The sequence below is a fragment of the Tachypleus tridentatus genome, chromosome 5 (genome assembly GCF_004210375.1).
Source record: "Tachypleus tridentatus isolate NWPU-2018 chromosome 5, ASM421037v1, whole genome shotgun sequence".
NCBI lineage: Eukaryota > Metazoa > Arthropoda > Merostomata > Xiphosura > Limulidae > Tachypleus > Tachypleus tridentatus.
This window is the reverse complement of record NC_134829.1, coordinates 34,818,621-34,831,954: the sequence shown is the minus strand read 5'-3', so window position 1 is coordinate 34,831,954 and position 13,334 is coordinate 34,818,621. Positions and strand designations below refer to the sequence as shown.

Below are 13,334 nucleotides of genomic sequence, written 5' to 3'. Positions count from 1 at the left end.
CTGCCTCTTTGAATATTGTGTTTTTTAAACGAGTGTTATTTACATAAATCGCGATGTGGGTATAGTCAAATTGTGAATTCAGTATGGGAGTCAGTTTCTTTGATGATGAGAATATAAAGATTCAGTTTGTATGTAGGGGATATTTTAGTCTTGCTTTACTTTAAAAAGTTGTAATGCATTTTTTCTCATGAATTAAGTTTCACACAACATCATCTTCTTAGTTTTTCATTGAATTTTGTGTCCCAGAGCGCCCATAAGAATTTAGAACTATGATGTAAAATAACTTAATATGCATGATTTAGGGACCAAGTGCGACACGTTTGTACAAAACATAAGTGATCATGGGATTGTGCGTGAATTCAACACTGGCAGTCATTTACGCTTTTATATTTTTAAATAAGTGTAATTCTCATTTATCACTATAAATTACATGAACTATCTATAACATATCTCACAAGAATTGGTGATCTCATTAACTATGCTTTTCGTCTAGAATATTTTATTTTTAAACATGGAAATCTAAAAGGCACTATATTATAAGTATTAAACATTGTTAGTATTTAAATATATGGACAGTGCTTAGGCCCATTAGACCTGGCTCATAACCATTTGTATTCGTTACAGTTTACATAGTAGTAACATCCTAGTAACTTCTAATATATTGTGTGTATCTTTACAAAATATGGTAGACTTTTGCTAAACATAAGAAGGATTTTGCACAGATAAATCAGATTTTTAAATTAAATATTTTTATTCATATTTGTTCGTGAAATTGTCGATTCTTTTTAACAACTACAAGAGCAAAGTGGTTTTCATTTTGAGACTAAAAATACTTTTGTACTCACATTTCACTTGTATAACCTCTGGAACCTCTAAAATGAAAATATAACTTTTTTTCTGTAAAGCTTTATATTTTTTTTTCTGTTATTACGCTTATTACTTGCTTTTTCAGCCTGTAGAAAACTCATCAGATATAATCAGATATTTTGATATTATATAAAAGAGTAAAAGAGTAGCCCAAGAGTTAGAGGTGGGTGGTGATGACTAGCTGACTTCCCTCTAGTTTTACACTTCTAAATTAGGGACAGCTAGCACAGATAGTCCTCGAGTAGCTTTGCACGAAATTAAAAAAAAAAACAAAAACAAAAAAAGGTGCGCCATTTTAGTTGAAGATTAAGGACTGAGCAAAAATAAAACTGTAAAAGGTGCGCCATTTTAGTTGAAGATTAAGGACTGAGCATCCGTTGGTAACATGTATATACACGATTTTCGAATTACCACACGCAGTGTTGGCTTTCAGGTTGTAATTTCGCACACTAATTCTCTAGATATTCTGCAAATAATATCAACTCATTAAAATTCACTGGTGAGACAGCAGGAAGTTTACATTCACCACTTCTACACACAATTCGGAGTTCGATTCTACATGGTGGAATCAGCAGATAACCCTCTGATGTTTTGCTCTAAAATAATATATTAATGAACTAATCAATAAGTTTTTCTGAAGTTGAAGTTATTTCTTGATTTCTTACAACAAAATTGTTGTATCACTATGATAAAAACTGTATGCTGATTGTAAGGCTAGAGTCTTTATGTTTATTGATGTGATAAATATCAATAACCAAAACTACATTATTTCTAAAATTCCATGTAAAACAATTACTTTATTTTACTCAAACAGTATCTGTTTAAATTGCCAATGTAACTTAGCAACCAGATATTATATTATTTTAAAATGGCCAATCAGAATCTAGTATAAATTCATTTCGGTACTATATTGTGATGCTTGTATAAACGTTGACAATGTGAACTGGAAAGCAGTTGAATGCGTGAGAGGTATTGGTTGAAGATTAGTGGAAGTAGAAACACAAGTAACTTACGTAGAGTGTTTGTGTTAATTAAGTTCTTTTTTATACTACCTATTGTATTATAACGTACACTTTATCATTACTTATTTCAGAAGCGGTGAGTTAATAATGTCATTATATTATAAAGGTGTATGTAATCTAATAGGAAATATTAATATCAAGACTTTAAAATATATGGACCGGTCCGTAACAGTAAATATAGTATAATAGTGTAATGTGCACAATCTCTGCTATGTATAAAACGACAAAACGTTAAGCAAGGTATTGCTGCTGCTACTACTACTAGACTTACACTTAAGCAAGGATTTAAATGATGTCGAAAAGTATAGAAATATAATTATAACAGATCAATTATAGAAAAACTTTTATTGCTGTTTTTAATGTTACTGTATAATCAGTTCCTTTAATTAGTTGTGCCTGCTAATTACCACAGAAGCTTATTTGAAATGTTAACACCCAGTTTAAAGTTATATTCGCATTTCTATTTATTGTATACTCTTACAGTGAGTGAAACAGTTATCTGTAACAGCATGAGAATATAAATTATGCAAAGAAGATTAAGGTGAGGAAAAGTTGTCAGGGTCTCTTATTCACCAAAACGAATTGAAACTTCAAACATCATTCAAAACTTTCCTCAAGTTTATAATATTTTAAGAAATAAAGTGGTAGCCTGTGTTTTGGTTTCCAGTTTTCTCATGTTGTATTCTACCACTTAGACAAGTTATATGTTGGAAGGCTGTTAAAAAGTAATAAATTAGGTCAAGCAACCTCTGATTTTTCTATGTTTAATAACAAACATAAAAAAATTAAAGGAACCTTTTATAACTTAAAATTTCTCAAAGTAGAAATATTCTCTATTGCCTCAATTATTGTTTTCTTGTTTTAAAAAGAGCAACATTGTATACAGTATTGTGAATGAAATTTTACTAGACTTGTATACAAAGACAAGAATATTGCTGTTCATAACTAAATAATAATAAAGTATGTAAGACTCTGAACTATTAACTTTTGTGACCAAAGATAAATAAGCAGTTGGGGCTTCTGTCTCCTAAACAGTACCTTGAACTGTTCTTAATCAAAGAAAAGTTTTGTTTAAAAAAACAGGACTACATCTGTGTGTCCAGTGATTCAACTTGTAATCCCTGAAACATGTTTATGATTCTCACTACTCTCACTTAGGAAGGAAACCCCAACCTTAACAGTGTTCAACACCATATTCAGTTGTTTTGTTTTTCTACATGATTTTGTTCATTGTCATCTTAACAGGCATAAGTTTCATTATTTATTGAATCTTCAAGCCTGTTTTTGAAATTAGGAAAGTCTAAATATGTTTAGAAGAGCTTAGGACATTTAGATAAAGTAATATTATAAACTGTTTAAACACTTTACCAAATTATAAAAAAAAAAAAAAGTTATTGGCTAGTGCAAATATTGTTATGAAAATTCATAAGCCTAGATGATTTACTACTTCCATGTGTTTGTAAGTTAATAGCACTTACTTTAATTCATTCAGAACTGGACCAACCATTTGAATTAGTTCAGCATGATAAGTTGTCTAATTTAGGAAAATCGATTAACTTAGTTTTAAGCTTTATGTATTTTGACATTCCATGTTGCAGACTCGGAGAACAATAGATTAAACTTGAAAATTATGTTACAAGTTATTTACTGTATGAATGATACATATCTAAGTATTATTAAGTGTAACAGTTACTGTTTTTACTAAATTAAAATAAGGAGAATTTTATAAACAGAGATTTCTTTGATTTTCTTTTTGAGATACTAATAATGTGTTTTAAAATTAATAACTAAAACTTATGTTTTATATGTTGGGATTATGGTGAAACATATAGAACGATATCTTAAACTGTGATAGCTAAATGTTTTTGTAACTTGGGAAACTTTCAAACATTTGAACCTAAGGTGTTAAGTTACTTTCATAAAAATATTCTGTACATTTCCCATTTCAGAACTAAAACACTAGTAGTAGGAAGAGGAGATAGTGTTACATGTAGTCATCAGAATTGATTGTGTATTTATGTCATCTAATGTCTTTACTTGCTTTGTTGATGGACAATGGCATCAACACAAAGAGCATGGAAATTACGTAAGTTTATCTATCTTATTTGTAATAAAAGATGTTTAACTTTCTGTAATTTAAATATAATAGTTTTCAATAAGTTAATTTAAATTTTGATATTTTCTGTTAAACATCTTCATACTAATTAATGATTTTGATATCAATGAGGAGGTCATAAAATGAATAAAATAACTTAGATTTACTGGCCATATTGAGACTAAAAATGAACTGAAAGGTATAAGATGTATATGAACTTTAGTGAGAAAGAAACAGTTGCATTTGAAGTAATAACATGGTTGCCAGTCTTTTAATTGTTTAATTCAATTTTTGTTTTATACAAATACAAACCTGCTTGCTATTCTTATAGTACTAAAACTCAAAAATATGTTTACTTTTTTTTCTGATTAAGACTTCTTTTATTTTATTTTCTCTTTCTTATAGAAGAATTTGTTGCCCATGGAGCCAGTGTTCATTGTTTAGCTTTTGGGAAGAAATCTGGCCGGGTCATGGTCACTGGGGGAGAAGACAAAAAAGTCAATCTCTGGGCAGTAGGAAAACCAAACTGTATCATGGTAAATGTGCATTTATTCTATGCTATATTTTGCATGCTTTGTTCTGATGTATTTTTAAATTATACTGGTTACTTGTATGTATCTTGGAGACAAAAATTGAGGTTGAAGAAAATAAAACATTTTGAAATTTTAAATAAGTGATATCAAATAAAACAAGTTTTTCCACTGTCTTCATCACCTAAAAAATAAATCCTTATGTCCTATAGTGATTTAAAAAAGTATTAGTGTTTGAGAAAGCTTATATTAAATGACAAAATCTGGTTTGATATGTTTGACTATCAGAGCATATATCAGTAGACTTGTTTACTATCCACGTGATTTGATTGGAGAAGAATTGTCAGTGATATTTTGAACAGGTTTTATATTGTTCATCAATGGATAGAAACAATAAAAATACCTTAAATCATCATTTGCTTTTTAAACAACCAGACAATGTAACAGTTATTACTTGATGATGTTTTTATTGTACTAATGTTTTTTATTAGATTTTGATAAATTTATTTTTGAATATGGACAATTGATATTCATTCTATTTTGTAGAGGCTTATTTGAATTTTGATTTTAACAGCTTATTGATTAACTATAAGTACATGAATTGATTTCTTTCCAATATCTTAACACTTGTTATGCATTAAGCACCTCATTGGAACTCGCTATTGTTTTTCTTGGTTATTTTCATATTTCAACAATGCTTTCTATTTTCATGCTGGAGTATTATTAACTCAGAAAGGTAATATGCAGAAGCAACATATGTATTGTTTCACTTGTAGTTATTAAGTTGTGATTTGTTAATATCCAAATTTTCGAAAACCTTCAATAACAATTGGAATTAGTAACATTTTCGTTATGACAAGGAAATGCTGTCTAGGAACATCAGTCACATTCTTCAAACCCTTCTTATGGCGGTAGGACAGCAAATGATCTGTAAGGTGACCCGAGATGAAAATGACTGTTTTTCTAGCTTCTGCTTGTATCATGTAGAAGAGATGACTTTGCTTCTGTATCACTCTTGACGGTTCTTCATGGTACGGAGTATGGTCATCTTGAATAGTAAGAGTAGCCTTACAACAATGTTAGTTTCTTTAAATCACTGTTGATTAGGTCCTGAGATGTTCTTGATATCTCACCTTAAAAACTTCTTTTGTGGAGCATCTTGAGTTATTTTACTAATGTGGTGAGGTACTTTTAGGTACCTCCTATAGGCTTGATAACATTTAGTTCTGGTGAATTACAGGCCATTCATGTAATCCAAGATGTAAAGGTCTGCCAGTGCTTATTTCATGCTTGTAGATTAAAGCAGTATCAGACCTCATTCCAAATTGGTGTTTATCTGTTAACATTTTGCTGGGGAGAGCATGAACCATTTGTGAAAAATTAATATTGGTTCATGTGTTACTGGTCCACAAGATCTGTTCTTAACATCATGGAATACAATGTTTTGTATATTACTGGAATTAATTGCATCTCGCTGGATATCTGGGAAACAGAACAATCTTATGACGAATGATTCTGACTATGTTGATAGACAAAGCATTCAGTTGGCAAGCATTTGATTAAGTTTTATGACAGTTAAGCTTTTGGTGTATTAGTCAACATCCAGTGCTTCTCTTGTGTTATGGATGTCCTGTATTGTCCAGTCTTCATACAAACTGTAATGTTGACTTACAAGAGATTTCATATTTTGTAACACCAATAGGTATTTCACAATAACCAGCTATGATTGTGTGATGTACAATTGTCCAATGATTCTCTACACGAGTGAAATATTATGATCTTTGAAATCCTGCTGTGTTTCATGACAATGATTCTCTACACGAGTGAAATATTATGATCTTTGAAATCCTGCTGTGTTTGATGACAATGATTCTCTACACGAGTGAAATATTATGATCTTTGAAATCCTGCTGTGTTTCATGAACGGGTTGAAACACTTTGTACTAATGAGACATTTTGTGTATAGCATGAACTGAATGATCATCATTTGCATTTTGAATTGTGACCTTTTTAGCTACATCCTTTTAGATGTTTAATGTTAGTTAAGGCTCACCTTTCATTGGTAGAAAGTAACTCAAGAGCTTACAATGAGTGGTGTTGATGTCTGCCTTCAACAGTTTAAAATTAAGAACAACAGCATATAGCCTCAGGAGTGCTGCCACAAACAATGACATAATATTAAGTCGAATGTCTGATTTGCATGAGTGAATTGAGGAGAGACTATGATTATTTTATACCAGTGATTTTGTTTCCTTGTCGTAGCTGAAATATTAAAATTGTTTGTTACATCATACGTAAATTATATGAACAACTTTAATTATATTTGTTTCTGTTAAATACATTAATTGTAAAGTTTGTCATTGTTGTTACTTAAAATTTTATTATTGCAATAATTGTATGTTATTATTGCTTAAACATTTCCATCAGCTTTGAGTGTTTTATTATGGCCCAAAACATGGATGCAGTGCCAACCTCTTCCTGGTCATAGGAATGAGAAGGGTTTCACTCAACATCTTGTGGGTAAACATACTTTAGTGTTGAAAGGCTGAAATAATTCTTACAATCAGCACGTTACTTTTCATTTGGTGTGTGAGCTACAGAAAAGGTAAAAGCACATTTTAGAGTAACTGTAGCTTCAGCTCCCACCCCCCACCCACCTTTAAAAAAAAATGCTGCCCCAAAATGTTTCTAATAGAAAGAATACTCAGAAATTGTGTTTCAAATTATATTTTTCTTTTTTATTACATGTAACTTGGTTCAGTAGTTTCATTAAATTATATACTTACTATTTATTTATTTATATAAACATTAGTGTATTGCTGTACTTCCTTGCTATTCAAATGTGTTAAATAGTAATGTATGGTAGAACTTTTTATGGGAAGCCACTGTTAAAACAATTTAACTGGGTTTCATTGGTCACCAATAGTTAAGAGTGATTTGTGTAAAACGTTATGTTTACTGGTGTCATGCTTTTGAAGGTACAGAGAAATTTTAAGCGTAGGAAGCAAAACACTTAGTTTCATTCTGTAACTTACATCATTTGTTTTGATGTCAGTTTCTTTACTAGCAATGATTAAAATATTGAATACATTTTTTTTTGTATATTATATGATTATTGTGCATTGTTAGCTAAATATATAAAATTGACTAAATCTCCTGAGCTTGTCTACCCTTGTGAGATATTACTAGGATTACTGCTGAAAATATCGTCAATAGTAAACTAACCCAACTGATAAATCATTATTTCCTAAGCATAGCAAGTCTTTGTTTGTGACTTGTGTATACTAATCACCGGGTTACTTTAAAATCATATCCATGTAGGTGGTTTGCTTGCCCTCAAAATTTATAATTAGACCCAAAACTTGTGCAGCATGTTTCCACATTGTGTCATTCCAATTGTTTAGCAATAATATAACTAGGTGAAATCGACTAACATTTAGGTCATTGTTTTCTGATTTTCCGGAACTTTCGATTTTTGTGAATTATCCCAAGGTACTTTTAGTTTTCACACTAGTTTTTCAAATATCTTATTTAATGGCGAACGTCATAAACGACAGTCTTTAAGAACTTGGTTTTTGAAGCTACGGATGCAAGGCTGAAAAATGTTTTATTTACTCGAGCATTATGGGATATGTTTTGAAATTACCCCTCGATTTTCAAGCTCATGTGAAGTCCGTTACAAGGTTTTTATTTTTGTTGTAATGGAGCATTGTGGGTGAGCACCGAGTACCACATCATTGAAGTCGTTTAATAAATTTATTGTTCGGTATGATTACAAATGTTTCATTAACAAAAATTATTTGGTTAAAAACATGCATTTACAAAACGTTTTATTGTTGTTATTTATCGAATAACAAACACACGATGATGTATATACAAATGTTTCTAGCATTGATGACCATGAGAGGTTTGTATATTTATTAGAATGTAGAGATTTATCATATAAAGCCACTAAACACTGTATGCGCTTTTTAAATCTTTTTAGGTTTGATTTTTAATCGGGCGAGGCACAAAAACTAGGGCGCGAAAGAAAAAAAAGCAGGTCTTTTGTGGAGATGAACACCTGTTTTGTTTCAGGAACAAAAAAGACAGTTTATGTTTTCGTGCATGAATGTGTGTTTTTAATGTTGTATATTATAATAGTTATAATGAATTTTTTCACCACCGTTTGTCACATGCGTTTACAAGTTCACGTGGATGGATAACGATTTATGGAACTTCCCTCTCATGTACTCTTATCACGTGAAATAAACGTGCAAAGGAAACGTGGTTGGAGTAATACATGAGAATTTAAAATGATTCGTATCGTATTTGTATTCTAAACACGAAAACTTTCACTCGCCTAAATTAACCGAATTTAAAATGTGCAGTGCAAAGTTCTTTATAATGCTGTTTCAATAATATGGGTCACGATGATCAAATTTGTCTTTCCACGCTCTATACGTGTAAGTCATACAGCGATTGCCCTATGCGGTACTCCTTATACTGCTTTTATGAATGCCAAACGAAGCGATGAAGATAAAATTCTATTGAAGCTGTGAATTACACTATATTTGTATAATAGGAGAGACTGTTTAGCTATATTAGGAGTTTTATAATAGTTATCTTACGTTCAAAGGTTAAGCCACAATTCTGTATGGTGGGAATGTGATTTTTTGTTTATTTCAAATGATGATAGTGAAGGGGTAATGTTGAATACTTTAGGTGGTATTTAGATTTTTTTATTGTAATTATCATTTTTACATTGTAGGTAATAACGTGTTGAACAATTCTAAAAATACATTGTCTTATTCGTATGATGTTACCGTGCCATTACACACGAGTGATCATTTTGGGGGAAGGGGTAAGCAATGTTTCTTCTGTGTACAGTTGGGGGAAGGGTATTTTCGCCAAATTCTTACTGATTCGTTTTGGTTTCCAGGAAAGTATTTTAAGAGTTAAAGTTCTCACAAGTTTTCCAAAAGTGAATCTGTGTGTTAATTACACTGCCATACTCACGAGTATTGTTTAACACTCCTACGAAAAGTGGGGCCTAATAGGCCCCAGAGCAACTTGAAAGGTTATTAATATTAGGCTAATAATTTTGTATTTAAATGAAATTGCAAATTAAATCCATTACTGAATGGATTAACGAGATTCCCACTGTCCCTATCTACTATCTAGCGAAACCACAGCCAGGGGAACGGGCTTGGGGAAATCAGGACTAGAAACGTCTTTTCGTAGGAGTGTTAAATACGTCTTAATCGTGTTACACCCGAGTGTAGATTTCCATATGTGTGATTCAAAAGCCAGAATCTGTATGTGTGAAGACTGATTTGATTCGCCACATTTGACGTTGTTAATGTGTGTGTCCGAGTGTCATTTTCTTGTTTCAGTTGTTAGGAATGTGTACTTCACTAAATATACCTCTTGCGAATCCATATTCTGGAACTTCCTAAACATTTAATTGACAGTTTTATATATATAAAAAGCCTTGATCTAGATCTGTGTGTCGTGGGCTCCGATATTTCTGCTCGTATATTCTTGAATTGGAACGTGAGAACAAAAGATATTCATATAAGCGACAGTTTGTGTAACGAACTCGTTTTTGTCGCATTGTTTGTTATCAGTTTTAGAAAACTTTTGGGGTAAAATAACCACCAAATATGAAAATCGTGAATTTTTATTTTCATTGAATCCTATTGTTTTGGGATGAAAGTCAACATTACTACTTCTTCCGTCTCGATGTTTAAACTTTTATCACAGCAGTAAGAACAAGACTTTTTAAGGGAAGGGGAGCCTACTGGGAAAATGTGGAGGAAATTAATGTGTAATTAATAAATAAATAAGAACGGGACTTCTCAGATTACGCTATTCCGTTCATTTATCTACATTTTGCACTTTAACCCATAAACAGCGGCTATCATCAACTGATACTGTTACCTATAACATTCCCACTGTTTAAGGGTTAAAGTACCACTGAATCTATGATTCCTGGTTGTATGTAAATTAACATTTTATTGGTTTAGCTACAATATGAAAGTTTGTGTTCTTTTTTGTTTTTATCACGTGCCTAGTACAGTTGGAGCTAGTCGAATATTGATAACACTGCACAACAGATTTTTTTTTTTTGCTTTTTGAACGTTGTTGGGTTTTCCTCATAGATTTTTGGCTGCTGATCACGAAGATCGCACCCAAATTTGCCCATCATGTACCGTTTCATCGAAATCTTCAGTTTTGCTACATTGGAAAAACGATATCTGGACAACTGGAATCCGTCAATGCTTGCTGACTACTGTTGGACACTGCAACGTGATGCACCGGACATTGAATACAAACGAAAATCAGGAGCAAAACACTTTTATGTTGAACTTAATAGCGTATTAGAAACATAAACGCAATTAAATACGTTATTTCCGGTAAACAGTTAACTGTCTATTTCTCAGATTTTCTAGACGATGAAGCAAAACCAAAACTATATTTGTTCATACCCACCAGGTACCTGTTACAATCAGTGAAAACTTTTCACGAAGCACAACTTTTCAAAAAATTGTTGTGCAGTGTAACCATTGATTGTTGGACACAATGTAATAACGTCTCTTGTATTTTATAGTCCTTTGAAATTGAGCACTCATCTCCCCTCTTCCCGAGGCCCGGCATGGCCAAGCGTATTGATGCGTGCGACTCGTAATCTGAGGTTCGCGAGTTCGCATCCCTGTCGCGCCAAACATGCTCGCCCATTCAGACGTGGGGGCGTTATAATGTGACGGTCAATCCCACTGTTCGTTGGTAAAATAGTAGCCCAAGAGTTGGCGGTGGGTGGTGATGACTAGTTGCCTTCCTTCTCGTCTTACACTGGTCAATTAGGGACGGCTAGCACAGATAGCCCTCGAGTAGCTTTGTGCGAATTTCAAAAAAACAAACAAACAATAAACAAACCCCTCTTCCCGAGCCTTGTTAAGTTTGTAACTTTTTGCTAATTACTGCTTAAAAACAGTGGACCGAGTAATGCAATTATCTAAAATTTGTTCGAACAGTATATTCCAGTACAAACTGGTGATGGCTTTAGTACCATGGGTTAATAGGTTCTAAGTGTATTTGAAAACTGTAAATAGTGTTTGTTACCTGCTTACGGGAAAGCTGTGTCCAAAAGACTTTTTGACTTCTGGAAAATAAAAGATGTATTTGAATACTACTGTGTGTATATATAATACATATATACATCTGTGATTTGTCATTCGAAATATACAACTTAAGAGGAACGGGGAAGGAAAAAAAATCCTGCAGTTTCATGCAACTTTTGTGACGAATTTCAAGTCTATTTGTTTCTAATTATTTAGAGTTTGAACAAACTTTCTGATATATCCAAATGCTCTTCAACCAGGTTTATACTTAACATGTTGATTGTTTCGATTACATTCAGTAATAATTTCATCAGTAATACCTTTTTGGTTGAAATATCTGTAGTGCGTCATATATTTCGTACGTCAGCGCACGTGCTGTTTTCTTTTAAAACTTGGATTTGCAAGACAGGAACAATGCTTTTTTTTTTATAGGAGTTTGTACTAGTGATTTTCTAGTAGCATTTTATGTTGCAAGTGTATCGAGTCACCATACTTTGACGTCATAAAACTTGGTAGGGGTCTTTGGTTCCTAGTTTGTCACCAAGTTTATTGTGTTCCGTATACTTGACTTTTAAGCTATTTCGTTAAATGATAGTTTCATTTAGAAATTCCAATAACACTTACCGCAATAATTATACTTTTATTTCGTCATGCAAGTTGAGCTCAGGTGAATAGTGTGTGGTATTTCGGTGATTGTCCTTACGTCAAGGTAAACGTCGTATTTGATACGACCTGAAGATGGGGTCGTCACGTCCGTTTCCGGATATTCTGTTTATTTTGTTTACTGATTATTTATTTATGTGTGTTCATAGAGCATCTCGTCGGTTTTGTCCAGCGCAACAATGAGACTTTCTATTTATAAGTGCAACGAAACTAATATGGATCTATCGTGACTAATTGCAATAAGTTTCCAGTTTGTTGAAATTAACGACTCTTGTAACCAAACATTGCCACATGGTTGAGGCGCTTGGCTCGTAGTCGCGGGTTGGAATCCCCTTCACACCAAACATGCTTGCTCTTTCAGCGGTTGGGGTGTTTTATAAATTTGCGGTCAATCTCGCTATTCGTTGGTCAAAGAGTAGCCCAAGAATTTGGTTTGTTTTGAATTTCGCTCAAAGCTTCACGAGGGCTATCTGCACTAGCCGTCTCTAATTTAGCAGTGTAAGACTGGAGGGAAAGCAGCTAGTCATCACCACCCACCGCCAATTCTTGGGCTACTCTTTTACCACCGAATAGTGGGATTGACCGACACATTATAACGCTCCCACGACTAAAAGGGGCGAGGATGTTTGGTGCGACGGGGATTCGAACCCGCGACCCTCAGATTACGAGTCGAACGTCTTAACCCACGTACTCTATTTCGAAAAAAAAAGAGGAAAAATATATTTTGAAAACCAGTTTTAAACCGATCAATGTGTACCTATTTCAAAAAGTGTTTGAAAACTGTGCACCTATTTCCAAAATTATCAGGGTTTAGTTTTTGGCATTTTCTAGCAAACCTTCAACTGTACCTTTTATTCTGTGATTACGTGTACACGTAAGCGTTGTCGCCTTAACGTTTGCGTCAGTACGAGGTATTGCCACCTATAATTTACCTACGATGTTGTTTTTCTTTAAAGTAGAATTGAAAATAAACATTTCGTTTCTATGACTACACTCTTCTTGGAAGCTTAACTTGGAAACCAATTTGTATCTGGTTTTTAACTTCTGTCTCTTC

At 32.8% G+C, this 13,334-nt stretch overlaps 1 protein-coding gene across 4 annotated transcripts in view; it reads left to right on the top strand.

The window, feature by feature from the left end:
* The first annotated feature begins 1,810 nt into the window (after positions 1–1,810).
* LOC143250917 (katanin p80 WD40 repeat-containing subunit B1-like) overlaps positions 1,811–13,334 on the top strand; it is a 59,513-nt gene continuing 47,989 nt past the window's right edge. For all 4 annotated transcript variants that reach the window (XM_076502098.1, XM_076502096.1, XM_076502100.1 and 1 more), the window contains exons 1-3: positions 1,811–1,965; positions 3,839–3,975; positions 4,390–4,520. In XM_076502098.1, coding sequence (XP_076358213.1) covers positions 3,945–3,975; positions 4,390–4,520 — 162 coding nt within the window. In that variant the 5' untranslated portion in view covers positions 1,811–1,965; positions 3,839–3,944. The remainder of the gene's footprint in view (positions 1,966–3,838; positions 3,976–4,389; positions 4,521–13,334) is intronic.